The sequence below is a fragment of the Ipomoea nil genome, unplaced genomic scaffold, assembly GCF_001879475.1.
Source record: "Ipomoea nil cultivar Tokyo-kokei standard unplaced genomic scaffold, Asagao_1.1 scaffold3065, whole genome shotgun sequence".
Taxonomy (NCBI): domain Eukaryota; kingdom Viridiplantae; phylum Streptophyta; class Magnoliopsida; order Solanales; family Convolvulaceae; genus Ipomoea; species Ipomoea nil.
In genome coordinates, this window is record NW_017619493.1 from 585,074 (window position 1) to 600,221 (window position 15,148).

General features: G+C 39.4%; 1 protein-coding gene across 2 annotated transcripts; it reads left to right on the top strand.

Annotated features, from left to right (window-relative positions):
* The first annotated feature begins 6,268 nt into the window (after positions 1-6,268).
* Positions 6,269-7,563, top strand: LOC109164504. Of its 2 annotated transcripts, none has more exons than XM_019313022.1 (2): positions 6,269-6,544; positions 6,584-7,563. In XM_019313022.1, the coding sequence occupies exon 2, from the start codon at positions 6,672-6,674 to the stop codon at positions 7,389-7,391; it is 720 nt and encodes a 239-aa protein (XP_019168567.1). In that variant the 5' UTR covers positions 6,269-6,544; positions 6,584-6,671; the 3' UTR covers positions 7,392-7,563. The 2 variants fall into 2 exon arrangements, with proteins under 2 accessions (XP_019168567.1, XP_019168569.1); XM_019313024.1 differs by having other exon boundaries at positions 6,269-6,533; positions 6,583-7,563.
* The last annotated feature ends 7,585 nt before the right edge of the window (positions 7,564-15,148 follow it).

Here is a 15,148-nt window from a genome sequence, read left to right on the forward strand (position 1 = left end):
ATTTTTATAAGTTGGAATGTTTAATTGTAACTTCTTAAAGTTCAATGACCTTTTTTTTTTTTTTTTTTTTTTTTTTTTAAGTTCAGGGGTTTATTTAACCATTTTTCTTTTATTTTTCACACATTTTAAGAGAAAAGCTACCCTCACATATCTTTAATTTATTACATAGGGGATTTCAATATCTATACTAATTATTTCTACCAACTTATTTTAATATTTTTTTTTTGATTTACAAAAAATCTTGCAACTACAACTTGAATGTACGCTCTAGGTAAAACCCACCTTGTGATCCTAGTTGTCAAATGACCACAAGGAAGTAAAACAATTTAGGTTGACAAGCTCAAAATAAAAATGCCAATAGGTAATTACCACGAAAGATTGAATCTTGGAACCTTGTGGTTAATAAACTATATGCCAGACCAACTCGGTTGGGGTTTCCCTAACTTATTTCAATATTTCCTACCAACTAAACAATAGAATTAATATTTGAAATAATTTACTTTCTATGAAATTTTAATTCAATTTATTCTCAATTATTTTCCACAAACGTGATGTAATACTTTCTTTAATTACCTATCCATTGTTGATCCCGATGAGAGGGGTACAAGTGTAGATGGGGAGGGGGTGAATAGACTTGTGTAATTTTGAAATCTTTTTCAAAGTAACACAACGAAAAATATTTGTTGTCCATTTTAAAGATTTGTTTGCACGTATAAATTTTAACTTTGGTTGGTTAAATACTTGAAAGTAAGTGACAATAAGTGTGTGTGTGTGTGTGTGTGTGTATATATATATATATATATATATATATATATATATATATATATATATATAGAGAGAGAGAGAGAGAGAGAGAGAGAGATTTGAAGTGGTTTGTCTAAAATCCAGCCTACATCCACTCTTCTCCTTAAACTCCAATGAGGAATGCACTATCAACATAAGTACAATGAAAGACCACTTAAGCTTTGAACTCAAAGTCGGCCTTAGGTGTCTAGGTTTTTCAAAACCACACTTGTTACTTCACATCTTTCTACTAATCCAAGTAGAGATGTTGGGATGAACACAAGGTTGTTCAATATCTTTAACTATAGACTCGGCACTGAATCTTCTTTCTTGTTCCCAAAGTCTTGAGCTTGATAATTCTTTGTAGCTCTTGCTTTCTCACTTCACTGGCTCTTGTTATTGCTTGTACGCTAGAGTGCACTTATCACTTGATTTCTAAAGTTGCCAGCTCTGTTCAGATTTTAATGCAGGTGTTTATAGACTGTCTTCGAAATTTGTCTGTTGGAGGGAAACAAATTTCAAACGTCTTTTATCCGGTGTGCAATATCTAATGGGTAGAGCATAATATGTTGTTTTTATTAGATTTCTTGCCGTTGGTGTATTATTGTTTCTGATTATAAACCTTTTGTCTACTACAAATACATTTGGCATTTTTGGAAAATGTACCTAGGACTCTTTTTGCCTTGGTAACATTCTTCTTGCACTTTGAGATTGTTTACTGTTCACTCTTTTTGCCGTTGGTGATTGATTTGGCTTTACTTAGTCAATCGTTACTCCTCGAAAATTAACTTCTTGCTTTAAGTTAACTTTCCGTACCTCCTTACTATCCGGCTAAGGTTGATCCTTCCACTCTTCGGGCAAACCTTACAATCTTGTACTCTTCGAGTCTTCAAGTCTTCATCTTCTACTCTTCGACTTCTACTCTTCGAGTCTTCAAGTCTTCGCTGTTGACACCTTGACTACTCGTAGCTTCACTTCTCGACTTTCCGTAGTCTTGACTACTCGACTCTTCGTAGTTTTGACTCCTCGAAGATCTATGGGTAAGACTAAGTCTAGTTTGACTTCTCGTAGGTTTACTTAGGGCTGTTAATGAACTGAACATAAACGAACGGAGGTTGTTCGTGTTCGTTTTTTTAAGGTTTTTGGAGTGTTCGTCTTCATGACTTCATGTTCGTTTGTTAAGGTTTTTGAAAATTGTGTTCATGTTCGTTTGTTAAGCGTTCATTAGTGTTTGTTAACGTTCGCAAACATGTTCACGAACGTGTTCGTTAACATTAACGAACACGTTCACGAACATGTTCATTCATGTTCATAAAGACGTTCATGAATGCTTAATAACCAAACATATGAACATGTTCATGATTACAATTCGTTCGTGAACAAGAAATAATCTATGTTCATGAAAAATAACTAAACAAGTAACACAACTAGAAAGAGAATACAAACAAATATTAAACGAACACAAACGAGCTTGTTCACGAACATTATAAACAAACACTAAACGAGCTTGTTCACGAACATTATTAAACGAACACAAACGAGCTTGTTCACGATCTCTTAGCAAACGAGCTTACAACTGTTCAGACTCTGTTCGTTTATAAACAGAGCTCTAAATTTTATTTGTTAATGTTCGTTTACCTTAATAAACGAACATAAACGAACGCTTACCGAACACGAACACGAGTAGTTTACCGAAAGCTATGTTCGCTAACACCCCTAGGTTTACTCTTCGAATTCATTTTACTTCCCAGTTAGTTGACTTTCTGGTTGGTAAGATTTATTCACTGAGTTACCTTTCGAAGCCTTACAAGGATAATTGCTCAAAGTTAAACGAAAATCATGAGGTTACTTCTCGAATTGATTTTACTTTCCAAATTAATTATTCTCCGGTGGGTAAAGCTTCATTCGCTAAGTTACCATTCGAATTCCTAACTCTAAGTAAAAGTTTGGTGATTAAAATTCTTAACATTTAATTTTTACTATCATCAAAATCTAAATTACAAAGTTCCTAACATCCATGAAACATAGAATCAAACCATGTCATTTTTTTTTGGGTAAAAGAATAATTTTAGATAAAAATAAAGAAAAGATTTAGATTTAGTTAAAATTTGCTAAATATTAAAAAAAAAAAAAATTTAAAAGCGATGAATGTTCAATGAATTATATTTATTTAAATACTTTTGCCGTAAGCTAAAAAGCGTCCAAAATTTTCCACCTCCCTTAAAAAGAGTGCCTATTTTATTAAATTAGACAATCTGACCATTATGTTGAAAGGGTAACAAATACATAACCCTTTACAAAATTGCTTTTATTACATGTATTTTTAAAATTTTTTTTTTACGAGGGAAATCCGTAATTAGTATTTGATGGTGTGTACAAGTCTAGATTATTCATAGCCTTGTTTCAAAAAGTTGAATCTCTAACACTATAGAATATTTGAGAGGATTAAATCCCGATAACTCTATGGCTCAACATACATAGTCAAATGTCAATGCGTATAAGGGATTTGTCCACTTTGAACATAGTCTCACACTATCGCTTCCAAGTATTGAACCTTGGTTTCTTGCCCCAAATAGTGCCTACTGAACTAGTGAGCTAAGCCCGTATAAGCAAGTTACCCCTAGCTAACCAGCTTAAACTAAACGTCTAAATAATAGCTCACTTCGCTAGAACTCAAACTTATAACTTTGTAGTTACCAACTTAATTTAGACATTACCTCTTTGTTACAAGTATTTTAAGGGGCATTTGGTTCGTATGTTTTAAACCCTCTTACACTCTTATCATATTCAAGTTCAATTACTTTGTTTATTTCGTCGTATCATTATTATTATTATTACTAATCTGGCCAACACTTTACCCCTTAATTGCGCCGGCTCAATGCGATTATTTTTATTACTAATCTTGCAACTACTCTGCTCCTTAATTGCGCTGCTCGGTGCGAACGAGAATTAGTCTGAATATGGTACAGACTTAAAGATGCCTCCTACAATTAGAGTCTGCTCAGGGCACCTCGTGGTCTGATCATAATGTACATTATGTGTTAGAATAATGAAACTTTTGGGGTAAGATAATGTACATTATGAGTTAGAATAATGAAACTTTTGAGATATAATATTGTACATTATGTGTTAGAATAATGTACTTTATGTGTTAAAATAATGTACATTATAAATTTAAAAATATATATTGCAACGAATTGCGTGAAAAGAAATCGTGTGAAATGACATCATTTTTGGATTGTAGTCCGCACACAGTTGTACACAATAACTATTCTTAAATACAAAGTGGACCGAACCTGAGTAGTTATGCTGTGCATCCGTATGCACCATGCATGGTAGCATGGTGCATACAGATGCAAAAACGACGTCGTTTTATTAAAAACGCGCGTCTCTGCTTAAAAAAAAAAAATTCAGGTTCGATTTCCAGCAACAACATTATGTTGTTCATTCATTCTGGAATTTTAGTTCATAGATTATGGAATTTTAGTTCATTGATTCTGGAATTATAGTTCATCGATTCTGGAATTGTAGTTCATCGATTCTGGAATTGTAGTTCATAGATTCTGGAATATTAGTTCATTCATTCTGGAATTTTTAGTTCATAGATTAGATTATGAAATTTTAGTTCATAGATTCTGGAATTATAGTTTATCGATTATGGAATTATAGTTCATATGTTATTGCTGAAAATTGAATCTGATTTTTTTTTTTTAAGAGGAGACGCGTGTCTTTAATAAAACGACGTCATTTGTACATCCGTATGCACCACAGCATAATTTGCCACCGAACCTAACATTTTCAAGAAATATCAAGATTGCAAGGATAGTATATTTTGCACCGTACAATCCACTTGGCTTTTAAAAAAAAGTCCAAATTAGCTTGTCATCCGCAACGAAGGGTGCAAATGACTTTATGCAGTTAAAGGATTTTTTTTTTTTTTTTTTTTAAATAAGGTTCAAATTAGTCACTGAACGTAACACAAAAATGCAATTAGGCCACTGAACGGAAATAAAGTACAATTAGGTCACTAAACACACAAAAAATGTGTAATTTCACCTGGTAGCAGGTTACCCTCAATTTTAGCAGGTTACCTGCTTACGTGACAGCTGAGTTGGCATTTTTAATAAATTTTTAATAATTTTTAATAATAATTTTTTTATAAAAAAAAAATAAAAACGACTGTATTTTGTTTTTTATTTAATTTTTTTTTATTTTTTAAATTTATTATTAAAATTAATTATTAAAATTTATTAAAAATTCTTTAAAAATTATTAAAATTGCCAACTCAGCTGCCACGTAAGCAGGTAACCTGCTAAAATTGATGGTAACCTGCTATCCGGTGAAATTGCATACGTTTGGAGAGTTCAGTGGCCTAATTGCACGTTTTTGCAATGTTCAGTGGTCTAATTGCACTTTTTTTTTTTTTTTCGTTTAGTGGCCTAATTGCATTTTCAGGTTACGTTCAGTGGCCAATTTGAACCTTGTTCCTTTTTTTTTTTTTTTTTTTAAATGCTACTGACTCAATTACATTGTAATATCTGTTCAAACATACTTTGTCAGCCTAATGAAACACAAAAATTGAACGAACATACTTTGCCAATCTAATGAAACACAAAAATTGAACAACACCTCCACCGAGGTTCAAACACAAAAAGGAATTATGTTCACTAAAAGTTGGTGTAATTAATGGATAATATTAATTGTTTTAAATAAGTGTTTTACATTCTTTATTATGTTGTGTGATGACACTTCTGTTATTATTCTAAATGAACGATCAAATGATTGAATTCTAATGTGAAGGCATTAATAGTATAGAATAAATACTTTACCTTATAAAGAATCAAGTGTTTCAAAGCAAAATGTTCGACAAAATTATATATAAATTATTACCTAATAAGTATAAAATTATTTGTGTATTAGATATGACAATTATTTATATTAAGAAAAGTATAAATTGTTGGGCAAAACTATTTTTTAAAATTTATTAATTTTATAAAATTATTTCTGTATTAGATATGGCAATTATTTATATAAAGAAATGTACAAATTGTTGGGTAGAACAATTTATTTTATTTTTATTAATTTGTTTTAATAACTCAAGTTTTCTCATTTGCCATTTTATATCTTGAACTTTATTAAATTGTCCCAAACACATAATAACGTCAATCGAGCTAACCAACCAATATAGCTTTAATATTTAACACCAAACTATACATTTTTATGTATAAAAAAACTAATTCAAACTCAATTTTTAATATTCGTGACATGAATTGAACCCCACTCATTGTTAAAAATAAATATTAAAATTTTGATTCACTAAACAAATTTAATGTAAAATAATACCGGGTTAGTCGTACTATTTCCATCCGTTTCAACCTCTATCCAACACCGCTCTCTCTCTCTCTCTCTCTTTTTTTTTTTCTTTTAAAAATGTTTTGCCATCACTTTTTCTCTCTCTCTCTCTCTCTCCTAATTTTCTCAACCTCAACCAACAACCAACAACGTCAGCCTTTGTTCCTTTCTCTCTCACAAGAAATGCCATTGTCAATTTCTCATCCCCTTCCCCCTTTCCTACTATATAAGCCATCTACCCCCCTATTTGCCTTCACACTCTCTCAACACTCCAACCATTCTTTTTTCTCTCACTACTGCCCTCAGGGCTAATTCAGTCATTTCCCTACTTTCCTTGTTTCTCTCTCTAGAGGGTTAGAAAAACAAAAACCTAGTAATCTACAAGCCTGCTTTTCGCATCTCCCATCCAACGTTGTACTTTTATACCCCTTCTCTTATTCTTCTGTTCACACATTTTTTGAGAATATTTCTGTCCCGGCGAGGGATAAGCTATTCTCGTTTCTCTGCCCCCAAACGAAATCTGGTGTTTGTTTCTCATGGAAGGGTGCAATAAGCGAGTCCGGGATGAGTCGGAATTGGACTCGGTCTCGCCCGAGCCCAAGCGAGTTGACACGAAGGCTGACTCGCGGGTCAACTCATCTGGCTCGGAGCGAGTCAACTCGGAGGGGCTACACTCCGGTGAGTCGGAACGGGTCGAGGTGGAATCGGCGGCTAACTCGGACGAGTTCAATTTGGACTCACCGGTGGTCTTGCAATTCGGAGATGATATTCTGGATATCTTAGATGAGCCGGACGCGCTGACGGAGCGTGACCCGGTTATTCAGGATCTCGACTCGGTTATCAGAAGTTTCGAAGAAGAAATTCTCCATCCCGCGCCGGCGGAGCAGGCCGTCGTCGACCTGGCGTCATCACATTCCGGCGAGTCCCAACCGGATCTCGGCTTCCTTCTGGAGGCCTCAGACGACGAACTTGGCCTCCCTCCCACCGTACCTTCCCCGGAAAAACAAGGCACTAACGATGATGCGGCCGATTTGCCGGCCGGCGGCGCCTCGGTGTTGGATAACCTGATGGGGTATGAGGGCGAGTTGACGAGTTACGACTCGTTCCACCTCGGTATCGACGGGATAACAGAAGGAGACAATTACGGTGGTAACAATGGCGGTGAATTTGTGACCGTCGATGGCCTCTTTGATTTCTCGGAACCGTCAGATTTTGCGGAGTTCTCGTGGAGGCCCGAGTCTTTACCCGCTGTATAGCACGGGTCAACCCGGATTTAGAACCGGGTTATTGTGTTATCGTGACTCGTGAGAATAGCGGCGGCGACGTCCTAGCGTAGGATATGTAAATCATTATAAATTATAAAATGAAACGCAAGAAATGGAAAAAGAAAATTGTCAGAAAAATGGCATGACACATTAGGTTTTTTTTTTTATTTTTTATTTTTTTTATTTTATATTTTTTACTGATTTGTTTAATATTTATTTTTTCACTAAAATAAGTTGTTACAACGAAAGAAAATTTGACGTAACTAATTCAGAAAAAAAAAGATTTTATTTACAATTATTTATTTTGAGATGATGTTAAATAGGTTTGTTGGTTTTTGGGTTTTCGGGCCCAAGGAGGTCCAACACAACCTTTGGCTGGAGGATACACCTTTCATAATAAGGCTACTAAAATAGAAGAAATATGACTCGATGATTTTTACGTGGAAACCGAAAGGTGAAAACCACGGGCCTTTTTGGGCGGTGTCAAACCTAATTCCACTATGTATTTCGTAGGTGTCTTTGTACATGTTGTATGGCTATTTTGTATATAGAGGAGTATGCTTCTTTTGGTAGAATGGAGTCTTCTTGATAACCTTCTTGTTGTGTATGTGAAATTGCCTTCTCTTGGGAGAGTGGTGTAGTATTCTATGAGAGAAAGGATGGTGAGTGAGAGGATAATATTTGGGAGAGTCCTCCCATGTATAGATGAATGAGTGGATGCCCCTTTCTTCTTGTCTTCCCCTCCTTTTTATAGCTAGCCCATCCCAAAAGTGTCCGTTGGACATTTAGTAGGGTAGTGATGGGTGATAATTAGGGGGTTATGGACAATAATAATAATAATGGGGTAATAAGATGGGGTAATAAGTGGGAGGTTAGGAATGGTGGGGTAGTAAATAGGACTTGGGTAGATAATTAGGAATTTAATAGGGGCTAACGGCTAGTTTTAGGCCGACCCTCTACCCATGCCGATCCCACGCTCGCGCCGACTCCTGGGTCGAGCCGACTCCTCGGCTTGGCTCGTATCTCTTTTGGGCTTGCTCCATTTTCTTCTTGGGCTTCCCTTCTTTGTCTGGGCTTTATCTCTTTTCTTCTTGGGCCCCGAGCCCACGGGGTTCACACCCCATCAACTAGTCCCTCACTTTTCTATGTCTCGTGCTTAGCAGGGCATGGAAAAGTATATTGTCTTGCCTCAAAATTTCCTTTATTAGCCCTCTCGATTTTTGTCGACTCTTTATTCAACATTCTACACGACTCCATCCTCATGACTTCTCTTTGTTTGCCGCATGACCGACTGCTTCAGTGGATGTGACCTTCTGGCTCTGAGCCCCTTTCTCTTTAGCCGTCGAAGTGAATCTCGGCTGTAACTTTTTCTTTAATAAACTTCTAAGGGTTCGGACCCTCGATTCCTTCTTTATTCGCCGAGTCCCTCAGTCGAGGCGACTCTTCGGTGGTAGCTCCTTTTCCCTCTAGAAATGTCTAAGGGTCTGAACCCTTGTTTCTTTTCTCTTTTTCTCTAGAAACGTCTAAGGGTCGGAACCCTTGTTTCTTTTCTCTTTTCTCGTCGAGTCCCTCAGTCGAGGCGACCCCTGTAGGTTTTTTCTCGGAAACGTCTAAGGGTCTGGGCCCTTGTTTCCTATCTTTTCTCGCCGAGTCCCTCAGTCGAGGCGACCCTTTTGGCTTTTTCTTTCTTAGAAACTGTTTAGGGTCAGTGCCCCATTGTTTCTTTATATACTCGCCGAGTCCCTCAGTCGAGGCGACTCCTGTAGGCTTTTTCTCGGAAACGACTAAGGGTCTGGGCGCCTGTTTCCTATCTTTCTTGCCGAGTCCCTCGGTCGAGGCGACCCATTAGGCTTTTTCTATCTCAGAAACAGTTTAGGGTCAGTGCCCCGTCGTTTCTCTCAATACTCGCCGAGTCCCTCAGTCGAGGCGACCCCTGTAGGCTTTTTCTCGGAAACGTCTAAGGGTCAGTGCCCTTGTTTCCTATCTTTTCTTGCCGAGTCCCTCGGTCGAGGCGACCCATTAGGCTTTTTCTATCTCAGAAACAGTTTAGGGTCAGTGCCCCGTCGTTTCTCTCAATACTCGCCGAGTCCCTCAGTCGTGGCGACTCCTGTAGGCTTTTTCTCGGAAACGTCTAAGGGTCAGTGCCCTTGTTTCCTATCTTTTCTTGCCGAGTCCCTCAGTCGAGGCGACCCTTTAGGCTTTTTCTATCTTAGAAACAGTTTAGGGTCAGTGCCCCGTTGTTTCTTTAATTTCTCGCCGAGTCCCTGCTCGAGGCGACTCCCGGATATGATTCTTCTTTTCCTAGTAAACTTCTTGGATTCTTGGTTATCTCTTTACTAACTCGAATCCTTTAGTCGGGGTGACTCTTGATTGTAGCTTTACTTTTTCTTCCCTTCATATAGCCCCTTGTAGATGAAAAATTCCATGAGCAATATTTTGGAATGTATATGCATTTTCTGCCACTAAATTTCCATTGCCGAGTCGTGCTCCCAAATTGCATGTCACATATGTACCTCTTCTATTTTTATTATTTTCACTGGCTTTGGAGAGATCGTTGATACTGTTTGTGTGTTTGCAATTTTCCCCCTTCTTCATCTTCTATCTGTATGACTAGATGGGTCAACCACCCAAGGTCCGGGCGCTCGGTGGTTGACCTTGAATCTAGGTGGGCGGACAATCCGATGTCCGACACGGAGTGGTCGGCCCAGCGCGAATGGGCAGACCTACTCGGTCAGACTCTAGGAGTCAGCCTCGAAGCTGATTGGGCGGACAATCCAATGTCCGACACGGAGTGATCGGCCCAGCGCGAATGGGCGGACCTACTCGGTCAGACTCTTGGAGTCGGCCTTGAAGCGGATTGGGCGGACAATCCAATGTCCGACACGAAGTGATCGGCCCAGCATGAATGGACGGACCTACTCGGTCAGACTCTAGGAGTCGGCCTCGCAAATCAGCGAGCTGTCCTTTAATCTGTCTCACATCCTTTAATATTTCCCACCGAGCTGCACAACTTTCAAAGCCAGAAAAAATATTAATGTTGGGGTGAAGGAGTCGAGCCCTGGCTTCCTTATTTCCTTCTATGACCCTTTGCCAATCCTACAAAATTGAACTTTGTTACATCTCCACAGCATTGAACTTAACATGTGCCAACATTGCGCACCAAGACAGCCATGAACAAGTTACCAGGCCTGTCATGCTCCAGTTTTGAGATCATCATCACTAGTCTGAGTCGCGAGTCAGCTAGATAACTCGGATGAGATGGTGGATTTGCCACTTTGATACCAAAAATACTAGAACATAGAGAGAGCTCATATGCTCATAATTACAAGTCACGGTGTTAGGCACTTAGGCGCAATAGATGGAAATCCATAATGAGTAGTAGACAGTAGACTTAAGGAACCCATGTAAGGGAAGAAGCAGCCTCTGTTAATCCCTGCTCGACCAAGTCCATTTGAGTAGGGTGTCTGTATATATATTCAATGGCTGACCTCCGACTTCGTGCAGGCTTGATTGTCTCGACCACATGTTGGTCGACTGCTGATGGCATTTCGTAAGGAGTCGGCGATTTTTGGTGTAGAATCAAATGTCGATTAGCGAATCAGAGGACTCAGCGACTCGACGAAACACGCATGAGCATAATCTCGGGTCGACCTTCATTCTCACTGAAGTCATGCCTTTGGAGTCGCCTCCTTCGTTTTCATAGTCGAATCCGACTCTGACTCGGAAAGAGAACAATACCCGAGTCCGACTGCGTAGCCGACTTCTTGATTTTCGATTCTTTGCCGACTGCGTGAAATATTATAGTGCTTGATGGTGTCATGTTTGGCGCCTTGCAAATATCATGGTTGTTTCTTGCGACTCGCCTGCCCCACCCGAGTCCGAGTTCGAGTCTGAATTGGCAAAGTGACGTCGAAGGCATCGTACATTTAGATACGGAATGATACAGAGCCAGAGAAGAAAACACCTTACTGCCAAAGATAGAGTCAAGATTAAACTTGTAGATGGATAATTCATTGTGACTGAAGAGGGAACCTCTGCAACATAGAATGATTCGAAAATCAACAGCTGAGTGTAGGTCGATGGTGGCAGTGCGGCTGTGGCGGCCATGAGCAGTTCGGCGAGCGCGTTATCCCAGTCTGAATCCGCAGCCGACTGCTTTCTTTCGCGTAGACCAGAGGGATCGGATTTTTATGCATGCTTTTAGTTCACGAGGCTCATTTGCCCACCATTTCCAACGATGTGGTTTAGTCCAAAGAAGATGATTCCCCGTAACTGATTCTGATGGTACCCAATAGGAGTCGGTGCTCTCTCCGGCGGCAATTTCCTCGCTCCTCTACTCGCCGGAAGTGGACTCAGACTCGGCAATGGGATTGGGAGTTTTGGTTGCGAATTTAATATGCGATTGTATCGACTGGATTTGCTTCTATCATTGTGGATTTGGCTTCGTCGCTTCTGCTAACATCCTTCTTTGATGATGAACGCTATTCCCTCAGTGTTTGGTGATGCAGACTATATGCTCGAATCTATATGGAGCAGGGTTCGGCTATGACTGGACTGTACATGGTCGCTTGACAGTGGCATTTTAGCTTGTGACCGATCGGTGGTGGCATCGGCTTGCGGATTGGTCGGCTGTGGCTGCTAGGATTTAAACGTTAATGACGCCGACTCGGCATCCGGCCACACACATGCCGACTCCTCCATTGCCGAGTCCCTCAGTGTTTTGGCGACGATCATCTAAAAATGGAAGTGTCATTGGAGATGGATGGTTAGTTCCCTTAATTTCTGATCGTTCTAGTTGTTTACGGCTGCGTCTAATGACAGGATTTCTAGAAATGGCAACTGAGCCTCGAGGGAGGCGACTCCATACCGTAAGCTCTTCGGCTTCGCCACGTAAATATATCCTAACTTTGGCCCTTGATATGATATGTAGCATTCACTGATTGGCATTGTTAATATTTGTACTGCCTTCCATTTTATGTATATGAATGATCACGACCATTCACCATACCTCCAACATCCCATGCTTACTCCCCCCCTTTTCCCTTGAGAATGATGGACTCGGCGGACTTCCGCGACGGCTATCGTGGAGGCTTTTGGCCGACTACCTGAGTCGGCAAGGAGGATCTTGGCGTAGAATGAGCAATCGGAGTAGTCGGGTGATTTCGGATGAACTTCGTGGTGCCGAGTGCTTGAGTTTATTTACGCTTGATCTCCAATCTGAGAAATATGTTTCTATTTTCTGCCCAGCAATCTATTTCTGAAAAACATTACTGATCAACAGATAATCCTCTTCCTTGTGAGAAATTAAACCATCTGCAACATGGGGATTGCTGCTTGAGGCGGGGCTGAAGGGTGGCGCCGGCCTCCATAACCGTCCGGCTTACGGCGAAGGGATGGACGGCGTTACATATTGTCGCGCCGCACAGTCGGACGACTCTAGCGTTCCGAACGCGAAAAATCATGCCGACTCACGTCCCCTACTGACTGCTCTGTTGGCTGCCGAGTAACGAAGGCTGTGATAGCCTGTGTTTGCGACTGGCAACGGAGTGCGAGGCGGCGACATGATCAGGCCGGAAGCCGAATGCGGACTACTCTTGCCGAGCAACTGTTTAAAGATTCCCGGGAGTGTGAATGGCACTTATCTCCTTCGTGGCGCCAGTTTGAGCTTTTGGCGTCTCTGTCCTTATCTTCAGGAACTTGGCGTCGATAATCGAGGTCGGCACTAGGTGCGGGCAAGTGGCAAGGGAAGAAGCAGTGATCAAACAGCATCTGACTGTACGCTCAACATGGGATTCGACGACGGCAGAGGGAGGAGTCGGTGGGTTTCTCTCATTTGTTTTTAACTTGATTTAACGGTGCCTCCATGCATGAATTTCAATAAAATTATGATTCCGCTGAGCCGTCTAACTTCTGGAAATTCCCCCCACGTGGCTTGATTCGAAAAGTTGGCCTCCAAAAAATTGTTTCAAAAAGGCACATAATATTCTTCATATTAAAAGGCATGGGAATGGTAATAAAATTGCTTCCTTTCACTCTTCCTCCAAATGTGGCACGTAACAAAAGTATTCTATACAACAAATACTTAAATATAGAACTGTGTAGGGATAATTGGTAAGAACCTGTATTAGTTTTACGGTGGGCGACTCGGCATATAGTGTTAATTACTCAATCTCTTGTGTACATTGACATGCGGTCTTCTTTGATTGATTCTCCCTTAGTCCTCTTCTTGGTCCACGGTTCTCTATGATCCTTCTCAATCTTCCGTCCGTAGTGACCGGACGCTATCCGAAATTGCTCAGACAAAGAGGCAAACGTGACCTTTTGTCACGATCCCCACAGACGGCGCCAGTGTTGGTTTTTGGGTTTTCGGGCCCAAGGAGGTCCAACACAACCTTTGGCTGGAGGATACATCTTTCATAATAAGGCTACTAAAATAGAAGAAATATGACTCGATGATTTTTACGTGGAAACCGAAAGGTGAAAACCACGGGCCTTTTTGGGCGGTGCCAAGCCTAATTCCACTATGTATTTCGTAGGTGTCTTTGTACATGTTGTATGGCTATTTTGTATATAGAGATGGAGTATGCTTCTTTTGGTAGAATGGAGTCTTCTTGATAACCTTCTTGTTGTGTATGTGAAATTGCCTTCTCTTGGGAGAGTGGTGTAGTATTCTATGAGAGAAAGGATGGTGAGTGGGAGGATAATATTTGGGAGAGTCCTCCCATGTATAGATGAATGAGTGGATGCCCCTTTCTTCTTGTCTTCCCCTCCTTTTTATAGCTAGCCCATCCCAAAAGTGTCCGTTGGACATTTAGTAGGGTAGTGATGGGTGATAATTAGGGGGTTATGGACAATAATAATAGTAATGGGGTAATAAGTGGGAGGTTAGGAATGGTGGGGTAGTAAATAGGACTTGGGTAGATAATTAGGAATTTAATAGGGGCTAACGGCTAGTTTTAGGCCGACCCTCTACCCATGCCGATCCCACGCTCGCGCCGACTCCCGGGTCGAGCCGACTCCTCGGCTTGGCTCGTATCTCTTTTGGGCTTGCTCCATTTTCTTCTTGGGCTTCCCTTCTTTGTCTGGGCTTTATCTCTTTTCTTCTTGGGCCCCGAGCCTACGGGGTTCACACCCCATCAAGGCTTTTTACCATAAAATCAGAATAATAGGCCATTTGGGAGAAGAATAATAGGCCATTAAATTAAAAATATGTGGTATAATTTTTTTTCCTTCAAAAAGTTAATAAAAAATGTTAGCTGATAACTCTTTGGTATAAAGAATTATTTGGTATAATTTTTTTCATCAAAAAACTAATTGAAAAAGTTGTTCTGAGAAAATTTTTGAATTTTAGCATTTTAGAGTTATAAAAATTTAATTAATCAAACATTTATATTAATTTTTTATCTAAATTAAATAATTAATAGTGATCAAATAAATCAAAATTAATTAATAGGCTAACTATTTTACCAAACAAGACTTATACTTTTTTTTTTTAAAAAAAAACCTATTTGAAATGGTAAGTGATAAAAGATTGCTATCATACTACTTTATTTAAATTTGAATAGAAAAAGTAAATTATCAAGTAGTATGATGACACATCTTTTATCATTCATTCTAAATGGATGGTCATAAAATTAAACTATGATGGTGGGCTCATGGATTCTTTAGGCTTAAAAAGATTAAGAAAGTATATAACACATATTACTTTTAAAGAAAAGGAAAAGTTTTATATTTTATATATATATATA